Below are 14,289 nucleotides of genomic sequence, written 5' to 3'. Positions count from 1 at the left end.
TCTTGCAAGTCACGAACCCCTCTTTCTCTTGTTTTCACAAGGAGGAGTTACTAAGAATCGAAGTGAAAGAAAGTGATTTCCCCTACAATAAACTACAATTTCTTCTTGGATTTGCTGCTAGAAGCACATTTTTGAGATGGTGTGAATTTGTGATAACACCATACTAAGTGGGGGTGCACCTTAGGCAAAGTCAATGCCAATTAAAAACTATGGCATTTCCACTCTGCAGTTTTACATAAACATTTTTATATATAGATATATATAAAATATCAAAATATTTTTATGTTTGGGTGTTTTTAAAATCGGCTTTCTAAACAAAACTATTGCTTTCATTAAAATAACAGAACACCCATGCAAGTCAAATGTAGCAAATGTCATGTTCACCCCCGAGTTATAGCTGACTCTCATGTCCCTGCTGTCCCAGAACGAACTGCTCAACACATTAATGGCACTTCTGTACAAATAACCCCAAATAAATAATCCTGGGATGGATTTAGCATAATTCAAAGTCTAGACATTCTACTTCCAGATTTTGTATGAACAAAACCCAAAGCTTTTAACACAATAAAAATATATTTAACCTTAATACAAGGATTATGAAAAACAATTCCATGATTGAAAAACATATGAGATTTTGATCTGAAACCATGTCATGACAGAACTGACATCTTTTTTTTTTGCCTCGATCTCTAGGCTGAGATCACAATACCTAGTGGTATTAATGTAGCATAAGAAGTTAAATACCAGGTCCTTCCATTCCAGTTTGACTCAGGACAGTTTCCTATGAGACAACTGCAATCACAGGTGCTATAAAGCAGGACTTACACTGAATTTAGCACACAGATTTCCCAGACTCAGATACAAAACAATTAAGAAGCAAATCCAAATATACATTAGTTTTTGAAGATTTCAAGATTTCAGTGGCTACAGCTAGACATTTAATAAGGACTTTGATACAGTTAATCAAACTGGTCATATGCATTGCTATTTTCACACTGTATTCTGCATTCCCTGTAGCCAGCCGAGCCGCAAAAAAAGAGCTGTTTCTCAAGTTAGGTGGAAACCTGATATAAGCTCCGATGCTAGCAATTACTTCAAAACAATGACCTCGAATAAGATTAGGCAAACATGTACTTTACAGGTGAGAAATAGGTTCCCATCCAATGAGACAAAACATATAACCAAGAAATAGTCCTAATCTGAACAGACTGCAGCGAAAGTCTGAACAGCCCAGCAAACCAAAGCAGCAATCTCACTGCTCTTTCAAACCATACACAGGCATTAGTTCCATTTCATCTGTGAAATCTGCAGCCCTGTTTACTGTCCCCGTTCTCCTGCAGCTTGCTTAGTCACCTAAACACAATTCTCAGGTATTCATGTTGGCCTTCATGCAGGAATTTCCTGGCTTGCTGTCTTTATTGGAACTCAACTGCTCTGTTAAGGAATGAAGAATTCTAATAATGCAGCAAAATTATCAAGGTGAGAGTTTTTTATATACTTTTTAATACATCTCTGCCCGGTCAGCTGGGATATTCAGCATTAATGGTTTTAGTCAACACTCATAAACATCAGAAAAAGACCTAAGACAGACTGCAGTGAACATCAGATCGTGTGCAGCATATACAGCTTCAAGAAAATTCCTGTCTTCAGTTTTCTTAAAAAAATTAACAAATATAATTTCAGCAATGTGGTCCCTCAGACTGTTCCACAGGCCATTTACCATGCTCTAAATATAGCTCCCTTTCAGATGGTAAACTTATTATCAGGATTAGAAGATTGTTTCCTAAATAAAAGCTAGGTTTTTCTGTATAAATACATATATACGTGCATTATTTCAAAATATCAGCTTTCAAAACCCTTACAGCAAACTACAACCCTTTTTCAAGTCCTAACTCAAGACTGGGGTAAGGGAGAGGGTTAGAAGGGAGCCTCCACCATCGCCCAACTGCGGTGGAATGAGCACAGTTCACCTGGGGAGGAATTTGGAGGCCATCTGGATCACACATTTAACACTCCTTACCAGATGATCCACAGGGCAGCCCAGAATGGGAATTGCAAAAGGGCTTTTTTAGTCAGAGATAATCTGAGGTGATGACAGCATTCAACAGCAAGTAAGGATGGGCAAAAGGTTAACGGATGTAACAAAATTATAATCTGTGACATCTGCTTTAGAACACTGCTCAGAGAGGGCACCTGGCAGCTTCACACATCTATCCTCAGCTGCTCCTGCCCACAGTGTTTCCATTAAATTAAAAACTTTGTGTCCTTAACTGAACATAATTCCGTTAATGCACTATGCAAATGTGTACACACAAACACAAATAAACCTAAAACACAGACCTGAATTTCTCCCACATGAAAAGGACTTCATTAGGAATCAAAATTAAACTAAACAGGAACTCAATGAACCCAGTTTTTCCAACAGAACTTAAAGTAGAAGATGCCAGAACACCAATCACTGAGTAAAGATCAAAAATTCACAGGTCAAGGAAACATTCAGTAAATTTCACCACTTTGGTGTTGCAGGCCCATGAGAAAACAAACACCTCTTCAAAATAATAAACTTCCTCCCATGTAGAGGTGACAATTTTCTACATCCTGAGTAGCATCTTCAAAAGCATTTAGTACCGTGCATCTCTCAGGCATTTCTGTAATTTTGACCAGGGATTCCAGGGAGGGAAAAGAACGGAAGAGCAATCAAGGAGCTTGGCCAACTGCAGCAGCGAGCTGCTTTCTTTATGACATCTGCACTAGTCTTAATCGGGACGAGACAATAAAAAGTGATCTGGCCTGTGCAAAATTTTGGCCTGCCTCCTTTTCAGCCACTAAACACTCAAAATTTAGCACTTGAGAAGGTACAGAAGTCCCCACACAGGAACAGCTCTCTCATGCCAAGAGCTAAGTAAGTTTGTGATCTGAAAGAAAAAATACTTGAGGACATCAGCTGAGACAAGACCCAGAAACACCAAAAGCACAGGTAATTTTATACTCATAGTGGGCCAGATAAAGAAAGGAATAGCTCTGACTGCTCTGAGAACAGTCCTGTTCTTTGAGAAACAGTCCTCAGGTATGGGGCAATTAAGAGATATTTCTTACTTCCTTTTAACCAACATTCAAATCTGGCAGACTCTGAAGACAAGAGATGAAATGATGAAATGCCTCTGTTTTTTCAGATGGTTTGCTTCCTCACTGATGATGAAAAACTCTAAGTTTGTGTATTTGTGAATGCTTTCTACCAAAGCTCCAACACTCATTTTCCAGGCACCAGGAAGAACTAGTATTGGTTTCATATAAATCAACTACGTGCATTTCCCACTCACTAAAAATAGTCACATATTTAATAAGAAAAAAACTCAAATCCTATTCTTTCAAAAAAAGGGAAAACCAGAAGGCTTGAAACATTTTTTTCTACTCCTTGTCTTTTTCTAAGTATTTAGCCAGGTTTTAATTTTTGAGGTATGGAAGTGGTACTTTCATAGCTGAGGTGATTTGTTTTCTGCAAAGTTTAGGGTTTATTCAAAGAATTCAGATTGTTTCTAGTTAAGACCAATAAAATTTTTGTTCTATCTGGTCCATCAAAATTATCATGATATAATTGAGATATTGGCTATTTGCCATTAAGTAAGTCCTAAAGACTAGTAAAAAAACGCTACAAAATAAGAAAGCTATCTGCATCCATGGAGTAAAGCATGGACTACCATTATTACTTATAGACTCTCATCAGTTCTACAGAGATGTCAAGATTTTAGTAATAAATAAAAAACAGACACAACTTTAAAGAATAAACCAGTTGCATTCCTTGCAGCTATCACTGGAATTAAACAATCTGATTTCTCTGAGTGGAAAATGTAACATCTATTACTTCAGTGAACCTAATGGCGAACCGAGTCTTTTCAAGAACATGCATTAATCAATCAATAGCTCATTTGATCTTAAAATTTCTCATTCAAACAATCTACCCCTCAAAAGAACATTTCCTCATTCATGGGTACAGACAACAAGAAGCTGACAGCTGCATGAAACTTCACAGGTATTTTTAAAGATTTAACTGTTGTCTGGAGACGAACAGGACAATGATGTATAAACTGAAAAGTTTAGAAATGCAGAATCCTTACCTCTGAGGCCTTCTGCAAGCTCCTTTTTAAATTGGTTAGATAAAAGAGGGATCATTTATAAGTTATTGAATAGAAAGAACCTATCTGTAGACATCTGCAAGCTGTTCACTGACTAGATACAGATACATTCCTCCACATACTTCATTGGCATATGAGAGGAAGTTCCTTCAAGCTTGCCTTTTATCTTTTCTCCTATGTAAGAAAACATAAATTACTTGTAAGGTAATTTAGAAGAAAATCTGCTGGCATGAGGATCCTGGCTGTACATTATTATGTACATGAACAAACAGTTGCTTGTTTAGACATATTCTACACCACAATAAATTAAAAGTTATACTGTACTTGAACTCATTACTTCCTTCAACTACTTTGAAGTCTTCTCTGTTCAGATATGACTGAACTATGTTAAAAACCAAAGATTTTTATTATTATAACTCCACCACTAATATTTTGCTTACTCAGGAATTTTGTCTTAGAAGTGCAGAAGTTTAACTTAGACTTTTATACAGTTGGGACTTAAATATGATTTTAAATATGCTCAAAATCTTAGTTAAATTGTAGATATGGGACTATAATGGCAAAATTAGGTGCATAACATCAGGCTCTCAGCGCAGGAGGCATTTCAAGAAGGCAACCAGCACCAAAAGTTATATGTTTTTGAAAGCTTATAAAGCAGTTTTTACTTATGGAAGTTGAAAAGGTAGGATTAACTGTGTTGGCACAAAGGATATAGAAGTCTGTTGTTCAAAAGCTTTTTGCTGTTTTAATGTAATCTCTTGGTATTATCTTTTACTTTTACTCATGTATATGGAAGTAAATTTGCAAAGAACCTTCTTAACTTGTGCTTAAAAAACAAAGCTGCTTTTTGCACACAATAAGTCCTGGCTTTCAAATGACACAGAATTGAAAAATTCATCTTTTCAGAGAACACTTAGGACAGATGTAAAGTTATCTTACTGGCTTCTTATCAGGACTTGGACTAACTGTGACGGCAAAAGCAAAATAAGGTTATATTTTAAGCTATATTTGCATGTCATTTTCTGTAAGACATTTATGGTCATTAGTTGTTCCTCATCCATCCCTAAGTAAGAGTAGGGAAAGGACAGCATAGAAGGGACAGAATTCCAGTAAGCCCCTTAATTCTCCTAACTCTAGAAGAAATTTACCTGCAAATATAAACTGCTTCAGAACAACTTTCACTGTTGCACAACTTGATGTGCTACATCCCAAGGATGGAAGGGATTAGAACACAAATAATTGGGAAAGCAACAGTATAAAAAGCAGACAGATAAAATGTGTGTGTGTGTTTATAGGCAGATCACACAGGCACACACAGATCCATACACACACACCCCACAGCAATTAACACATTTAAATAGCTATGCATAAGGCAACTGAGAAGCTGCACAAACTTCAGCCAGAAACTGTTAACACTGGAAGTTGCTTAAAACTTCAGGGAAGCAATTAACCTCCCGGCCCCTGGTTTTCAAGCCCATGGAGCAGACCATAGGATTTCTTGTACAATTTATGAACAAGCCAAGGAATTTATATCACAGTCAAAGGATTCTTTTGCTGAATTAACCCCAGCTCCCTGTGACCCCAAGAAGTCATAAACCAACAGGATACAGGAGAGGGAGAATGTGCTCTAGTGTTTCAGCTGACCTGCAGAGCGCTGTCTCTGTCATGCCAAGGCTGAAAACCCAGATGATGAATTACAGAGCAATACTCCAGGTTCAGAGGCAAACATCACCCCCTTCCCTCTATACATGCACATGCAGACATGTTCACTCACCCCAAACCAGCTCAGTTGCTGCAAAAGGCCAAGTACTGTTTGGGCTCATTTACAGAGTCTTATTTGAAGATAGAAGAGGGAAGAAAATTGCTTATCCAGGAAGCATGCATGTCTGTGAGCAGCAATATTCAAGAGCACATGCTGCATACTAAATAAAAGACAAAACCTGACTGAGCTTCTGGTTTTGTATATGGATTAATAAGCATATCAAAAATATAATTCCAAAGCAGAACCAGAAAGGTAGCCTAGAACCTCACCTTTTGTAAAGAACAACTTCATAAATACAAGGATGACAAAAAGTGATGCACAACTCTCTTTAAAAAAACCTCTACCTCAATTTATTTTGTAAATACAGAACAAAACCTCTTACACAAAGTAGCTCATAAAACAAAGTCTAGCTGACCACACACAGAAAATGGGATAATGCAAATGTCTGGACACGGACCTCAAGCCTCATCATCTATAATCACACTAAGACAAGAAGGGTTTTGCAATATTTACACTTCTTGTGGACTGCTTAGTCGCACCAAAAGCTTAGCCCCAGCTCAAGGCTTATTCAGGAGGATGAATCATCTCCTGAAAACAGACATCGGCTGCTTGTTTCACTTCCAGCTCACAATGAAAAGTGATACTCTGAAGTCTGACCAAAGTAAAAAAGGATGGCACAGTTCTGAAATTATTAATTCAAACCCAAAGAATTTAACAGACACCAAAAACATGAAGTATTAGTCACTGCGACATTAAGAAACCAAACATCCATCTCTGAGTAAAATAAGTTTGTGGCTCCACTATTTGATGAACTGAAAATTTCTTACTGCTCAGAAATTCCCTGAAAAGTGGTCAAGGATTTTCACATTGTAGGAAACTTGACTGCTCAACCTTTTTTTACCCTGTTTGCAGATGATCTGGATTTCCTTCATCAGCTCTGCTTACGTTCCTTGGGAACGATGCAAGTTATTCCTCAGAAAGCTCTGTTTCCTCAGGCTCACTGAACTCTGGATAACAATTTCCTCTTGTGATCAGTGAGCTTGTGTTAAGACCAAGAACAACATGGCTGAAGCCTTCAGGTACAGCACCAAACAAAACCATCTCTCCAGAATTACAACATGAATCCAAATGCAGCATTTTCTCACTCAGCCTTACATAAGGCATTTTGCCATGTAACTTAAAAATATTATTTTTAAACCACAAGTCACAACTTAGCAGCAACTTCCCCCCCATTCTTCATCAGGATAATCAAGAAATGATCAGGAACAATAAAAGAATTACAAAAACTACTATGAAAACCTATTTTGGTTCATTCTCACAGTGAAGGATGCAAACCACCAAAAATGTAATTGACACTGTAATAGCAGCAAGACTGGAAGAGGAAAGGATCAGAGTTTATTTATCACAGGTCACTATAAATGAATTTAGCAAGGCATTTTTCCTGAGTTAGTAACTATAAAATGACTGCTTCTAGCTTCTTGGGTAAAAAAAGAGGCCTTCAAAGTTTCCCTTCTGCAGCATTATTCATTCATAAATTGTTTCCACAATCCATATTCCTGTAATTCCAACCTGTATCATCTCCTGGCAAGGCAGTTTCCCCCCCTCCATTTCATTTACAAAGGTACTAGAAATCTTCAGCGTCCTTCTCCCTCAAGTAAGTACAAAATGTCACAGTCTCCTATAACAGGTTACAAATTTTGCAGGGCTCTAAACTCAAGGGTAGAGGTCCCTGGTGTGTGGTTTTACAAAACTCACCTTAGTCCAACTCTTAAATTTAGGAAAGCCTACTTGAGAGAGCTGAAATGTAACTGGTGGCAGCACATGTGTGAAAAGCATTTTTACTTGGACATCTCCAGAGCATTTTCCCAAGAGCCATCTGCACTATGAGCTTGAAAAACTGAGGTTTTCTGCGCCATGCAAACTGATGGGTAACATCAGCAGCACACAGAAATTACTGTCATCTCCCTGCAAGCCAGACGTGGTTATGCAGAGTGAAGAAAATGTCAAGGAAGGCTATTTGTTAACTCATGCTCTGATGCCACAGGCAAATCTACACAGTTTTATGTTGGAAACAAAGTATCACACAGAAACCTCTTTCAGCGGCCTGATGCCACTTACGTGAATGAAAACATAAACTTGCAAAATGAAACCTGACAACAGCTTTTACACACTGAGCAGGTGAAATGGCTGACAAAGATACTGTGTTAGGCCTACCTGTAAATTTGCCTGGTTTTAGATAGATAAACTGTGGACACAGAGATACCTTGTAACATATTTAGAAAGTCTTATCTGTTCATTATAATAAATACCTGTATGGCTTCGAATATGAACTCTCAGCGTTCCATTGCTTGCGAACTTCTGTCCACAATATGGGCAAATCTTTTCTTTTTCCCCTGTGTGAGTCTACATGGGGTGGGGAAAGACAAGAATGACTGTTCAGCATTAAATAAAAAAGTGAAATATGGAATATTTAATTGTATTGACATTGACTGCTATTACCTCTATTACGTATTTTACCATCACACCAGGCAAAGATTCTAATTAGCTCTATGTTAGAGAATTGATCACAAAAAAAACACTGTAGCTATCACCAGCTTGTCTTTTGAAATCAGGCTTTTAGGGCTAGAAGGTCTCGCTGATAATAAAAAGAATTATTTCAAAATGGGAGGAAAAAAAAAATCACAAACTCTCCCATCCAACCTCTGTGGTCAACAGCAAGATCACCCTGAAATCAATTACACACAAGGTCGCCATCATTTTTCACACCGTACTTTCAACACCCAGTTCTGAACTGAAGATTTATCAGTCTATTGAACTCCTTTTCCTTGTAACTGTGGCTGTTCTTCTAGTGGAGAATTTCTGATTATCTCATTTAAGAATGTTAATTTAAATGAGATAGCAAAGATAACACATTCAGTTATTTGTACAGGTGACTATTTCGGTTTCGAGCTAGCACACGACCCTCTTCAGATACGGACATTACTTCTTATTTTTATGAAAGACACTGAAATGATTCTTCATTACAAATTTCTTCATTACATCATAAAAAACCTATCTCACATAGTACACATTATGCTGTAGCTGAAGGAAGAGTAAATGAGATCTCATTTCAATACTGGATGGACTTGCACTGTTTTCATTCCCTAACATTAAAGATATGAATGTTAAACTTCACCTGATTAGGATACAGTTATTTGGAAACCATTTGTATCTCTACCAGCAATATTGGGATATACCAGACACACAGCTATTAATTCATTCCAAAGACCCAAATACCAAAGGGATTTCTGGGAGCAATACATGACGACTACAAGGCTCACAAACACAGCCAGTCCTAGTCTGACAGTAGCACAAAGCAAAAGCAATTCCAATTTTACACACACCCATGAAGCATGTACTACATGGCAAGCAATACATGCATGACTTTTTAAACGAATTCTCACAATCTGAATTAGGTGGCAACACCTAAACTGACTTTTCTCAGCTGATTTGCTCTTGATTCAATTATTTTCTTTGCATTTCTTCCCTGTAACATCAATCGTGCCTCAGGCCAAACTAGTGAGCAAGCTTCCTCCTAAAGTTTACCCCAATTCCTTTGCAGAGATTGGTGGAAAGGAGTGTGTTAAGAGCAGTACAGCAAGTCCCACCCTGCCACACACCTGATGCTGGAGCACTGGATTTAACATAAGCGCTTGCTATAGATAGTGCTTACCACCAAGAACACCACTACTGCAACGAGCATTTCAGGGTAAGCTTTCTACTGAAAACCAGAAATGCAGAAGCAGCTGGGGATTCTACACTGAATCACAACCTTGAGAGCACACAAGAGACAATCAGTTGATTCTACTCACTTTCTTATGGCTCTTCAGGACTGAGGGCGTCACAAAAGCTTTGTCACACAGGTCACACTTGTATTTCTTATGTCCATCGTGTACTACTTGAATATGAACATTCAGTGTGTCCTTTCTTTTGAAAGTGGCATCACAATGATCACACTTGAAGGTCCTCTCACCTAACAAAGAGAAAAACAGGTCATCCTCTTTGAAAAAAAAGTCAAAGTGTATGTTTTTAGAGAGACCTTCAGCAAAACCTACAATTCTGCATATTGTGAATTATGGATTTTGGATATTCCGCAAACCCTTGTTCGTTAGAATACACATTACTGAACAGGTTTTTAACCTTTTCCCTTATCATTTTGAACATTTAACATTGGGAAAAAATTTACAGCATCCAATGCTTTATAAAATTTGCAGAAGCTTTGAAAGACAATTGTAGAAGAACAAACTAAACATGCCAATCCAATAATTCATCTAACAGAAACACTGTTATGCAGGATTATAAAAAGGATCATGATTTTCTTAGTTATGCCAGTGTGAATATTCCCCAAATCAAAGTACTGCCTTCTGAGGTACGAAGATTTTACATCATCAGTATTTTCTAAAATCTAAACTCCTGATGTTCAGAGGGTTGAATGCTAATCTAGGGGTCTGCAAATACTAGAGATGGAGAAAATTCCACCAAAAAGAAAATCGTAACACAGTCAACTAAAAAAAAAAAGGACAGAATGCCAAGAAAAGTTACTTGTGAGGGAAAATGGATACAGCACTTCTCTGAGCAGCTCTAGTTCTATGCCAGGAGCAGGAAACACGAGCCTGGCCTGGCACAGGAGAGACAATCTCAGTGTCAAGCTCTAAACCGGACTGCCTACAAAAGCTGAGCAAGTCACCGACTTATCTCTGTTTCTTAAAATGGAGGTAACAGTATCACACTTAATGCAGAAATAAATCTCTTGCTATCAGACCTCAAATCATTGCTGGATTTTCTACAGCGTATTTGGATTTGCATTTAAGTGCATCTGAAGGCAAGCTTTGAACCTGGCTCTGAATTTTTTAACTCCCTGCATATAGAGTTGATTCTTAGTACCAATTTAACACAGCAAGTTGTATATTGGAGCAAGGTACCACGTATTTGTTTTTCTCAGCCCAATGTGAGAAACCAGGAAGCCATTTTTCCTCCCTGACTTTGCGCTTACTGTTATGGATTAACAGATGTCTTTGTAGAGAGAAGGGGGTTCGGAACAAGGCTTTGCATTCCTCACACTGGAACGGTCTCTCTTCAGAATGGGTCTGTGGATGAAAGAGAACATGTCAGAGGAAAGGCTCATGGAAATCAATCAGCTGTCATTGCAGTAACTACAGCAAATTTTCTAGACTGGACTCAGAAAGGGACATCAGAATTGGAAACATCAGGGGATGAAGAATTAAAATTATCATTCTGCCATTATCCAGGATCCTGAAAGCCAGCACAGCAGCTACTGAGTAACTGCGCCTTCCCCGTCCTCACAAGTGTCACGAGGTATGCATGTAAACAGAAACAGAAATACAGAACAACCACAGAAAAAAACTACAAGCTCAGCTGTATTGCTTCAGCTGTACTAACACTGGCCTTACATTAATACTTATATGAATAAATGCTTTAAAGTTGAACACACACAACCCTCTTTTAAGGTAAAACCAATCTGATTTTCAAAACAGTACCTAAAATTTGGCAAAGAAAATTCCTCAAATCATGAGATTACTTTTATATATAGCTTCTTTTCTTAAAAAAAAATACCAAAAGACAAAAATCACCAGAAAAAAAACAAAGCCATGGAAGCAACAGTACCGAGATTTTTGTTGGCTGTAGAAAAATTCATTGTAGCTGAAAAACAGCCCCAAAGCTATGAATAAAATAAAAGGCTAAGCTCAGATGAATCTCCCAGACCACAGAGTTGTTGAAGCAAATTTCTTTTTTGGAGTTTGGGAAACATCCAGCTTTATTTTACTTTTGTAAATTCCAAAGCACTTTCCCTGTTTCCTAGTGTTATTAACAGCTGTCCCACTGTAGATAATAAGTTGTACTGATTTATTTACTATCTACCCAATTTCCTACTATTTTTGCAAAGGAAAGCAGGTTTTTAAAGCATCAGCATCCAAATACTTTATTAGCTCACAAGGACCTTATTAGAAGCTGGAGCACCCAGAGGAAAAGGGGATGGATGGTGTTTTATAATATGCAGGAAATTAGGTAAATGAGTTAATTTAGTAGACTAAAGGCAAATATTAGCACAGCAGGTATTTATATAATCTACTTCTGCTATCCAGAATCCACACAACTGTTATTCTACCCCTTCAGCTGTGGGGGAAAAGGGCACTGTGGGGAGACAGCATAATTATTGACAAGTTGGCTGAGGGCCTTGAACCCAGTTTGATTTTAACACCGATGCCCTCTCACATATGCACAGTACCAAAACCTGAGTGTACTGCAATGGTGTAGGGAGGCCTTGGGTTCAAAATAATTCCTTTACCTCAGCCTATGTCACCGCAAGCAAAAAGACTGCTGGAGGACCATCAGAGGTGTGGAATATCTCTCATGTTCAAGCCCAGACTCTACAGGTTCCCAACACAGCTGGCATTAGCTGACACACTGCTCAGCCCCCCTGGCAGTGAGGCCAAGGATTGACAGGACATGAAGAGACTGAACTGCCTTCTCACCTCAACTGGGGGTTCCTCCAGAACAGGGTTGGGACACATTGACGAGACACTGTGGGGAAGCTCGCAGTGCTGCTGTCTGTGCTGTACCTGTTCTGTGGATAAATAGAAGGGTTCAGTCTCCTGAGCTGTCAACCTGGCACCTTTCACGAGCGCAAAATTCATGCTGCTTATTTAAAAAACGCCCTGGTTTGGAACACTCGCCACGTGAGTGACAGTTCTGAAGAGCACAGTGATTTGTACAGAACTCCTCCTTAGCATCTCCTTCATAGCTCTCCTCATCTTTTGATCAGAAGACACAGATTCATCTGCACATCTTAACTTCCTTACGAAGAAAATCGCCTAACCAGGCACACCCACATGCAAGGGTACACAGATCATCCTAACAACTGAGAGTGGGCTCTTATGGAGCATTTCATGGCAGCATTTCCTACCACAGCATCTGTGGAGGCTTAAGCCCAGCCCAAGGCTACTTAGTCCCAACAGATAAACTGATGGAATACAGTCGTTTCAAATCATTATGCTCCCCAGGACCAAACAACCCTGGATTAGCCATAAACCCTTTAAAATCCTGCGTCTGATGACCTATTTCAGCTGTCATGTCCTCATACTTTGTTCTCTGAACTCATCCGCTATACATTGCAACAAAGGACCAGATGGAGCAGAAACATCTCCTGTATGGAAGTAATCTGCATTACATGGCTCAGATCATGCACCCTCATCCAATCTACCTTGCATGAAAAGTGACTGCTCTTATCCGTAGCACAATCCCTTTGCTACATTTGCCTCTTCATTTCAGATACAACTCTCTTGCCTTGTCACAAAAATGGAATCGTATTCTTCACACGACCATTCAGTCACAGTCTGAGCTCTCACTGAGAATATCTGAGCTGGTTCCATATCCCAGAACACTTCCTAGCCTTGACATCTCCAAGCAAGTGGCAAAGCCAGCTTGCACATGCACCTCCACAGAGCATTGCAGCACCTGTTTGCAGGAGCAGCAGATCAGAGAGGTACCCCAGTTCCTGCCTCAGATCTGCAACTCTAAGAACATCAGTGCTCAGTTAAGGTTCACATCCCAATGCTCCATTGAACAGAGCAGATACACTCTTGGCAACTCCGCTGCATGTCCCAGTGAAATCCTGTGAAATGTGAGGAACTGATCTCCTTCTGCACTTTTGAAATGACCCAACAGACACCCACATCTGAATGATGTTTAAAAACACGTTGTGGGAGCCATTTTTATTTTGAGACTTCCAACATGAAATCAGGTTAAAAAAACAGGAATTACAGAAACAACAGCAACAAGTTTCCATCTAAAACACAAACCAAGAACCCAAAGGCACAAAATGTATTTATATTCTCTTAAATGTAAAAAGGATGCAAGCCTTCTATAAAATCCAAAGGTTTTTTAAGCATGTTGCTATCAAACTTAAAGGCATCTGTTGAATGAAGTGTTTTTTTAACTCCTGTACCCATCATTCCTACTGCAGATATCTATGCTCCCTGCTACTATTTCAGTAACCTAATCCTGGAACTCAGAAAAGCACCCTGAAATTATTTAGAGTTCAACTTCTCTTCCTCCAAACGAAAATAAACCTAGGGGGACATCCTACAGGAAACATATAGCTAAAAATCATTAAAAACCCAAGCTGAAGAAATACATAGAAGTACGATACACAATAGACTTTTACATTTGCACTGCTCCTGGAACAACATTCCCGTGAACAAGCACGAGAACCATTGTCCTCTTTCCCGAGGCATAGCCTTCCCAAAATCAAGGTACTCAAAACTATTTTGGCATCCAAAACCATCACATCCTTCAGTGGTGTGGCACAATTGGCTTCTGTGCAGACACATCCAG

At 38.8% G+C, this 14,289-nt stretch overlaps 1 protein-coding gene across 2 annotated transcripts in view; it reads right to left on the bottom strand.

The window, feature by feature from the left end:
• Nucleotides 1-14,289, bottom strand: part of PRDM5 (PR/SET domain 5) — a 60,022-nt gene that overhangs the window by 17,782 nt on the left and 27,951 nt on the right. The window contains exons 10-13 of one of the 2 annotated variants that reach the window (XM_048305262.1): nucleotides 12,429-12,520; nucleotides 10,928-11,021; nucleotides 9,747-9,907; nucleotides 8,205-8,298 (exon numbers count right to left, since the gene is read on the bottom strand). In XM_048305262.1, coding sequence (XP_048161219.1) covers nucleotides 8,205-8,298; nucleotides 9,747-9,907; nucleotides 10,928-11,021; nucleotides 12,429-12,520 — 441 coding nt within the window. The remainder of the gene's footprint in view (nucleotides 1-8,204; nucleotides 8,299-9,746; nucleotides 9,908-10,927; nucleotides 11,022-12,428; nucleotides 12,521-14,289) is intronic. The other variant, XM_048305260.1, reaches the window with a different exon arrangement.

The sequence above is a fragment of the Corvus hawaiiensis genome, chromosome 5, assembly GCF_020740725.1.
Source record: "Corvus hawaiiensis isolate bCorHaw1 chromosome 5, bCorHaw1.pri.cur, whole genome shotgun sequence".
In the NCBI taxonomy this organism is placed as follows: Eukaryota; Metazoa; Chordata; class Aves; order Passeriformes; family Corvidae; genus Corvus; species Corvus hawaiiensis.
This window is presented reverse-complemented; position numbering and strand designations above follow the sequence as displayed.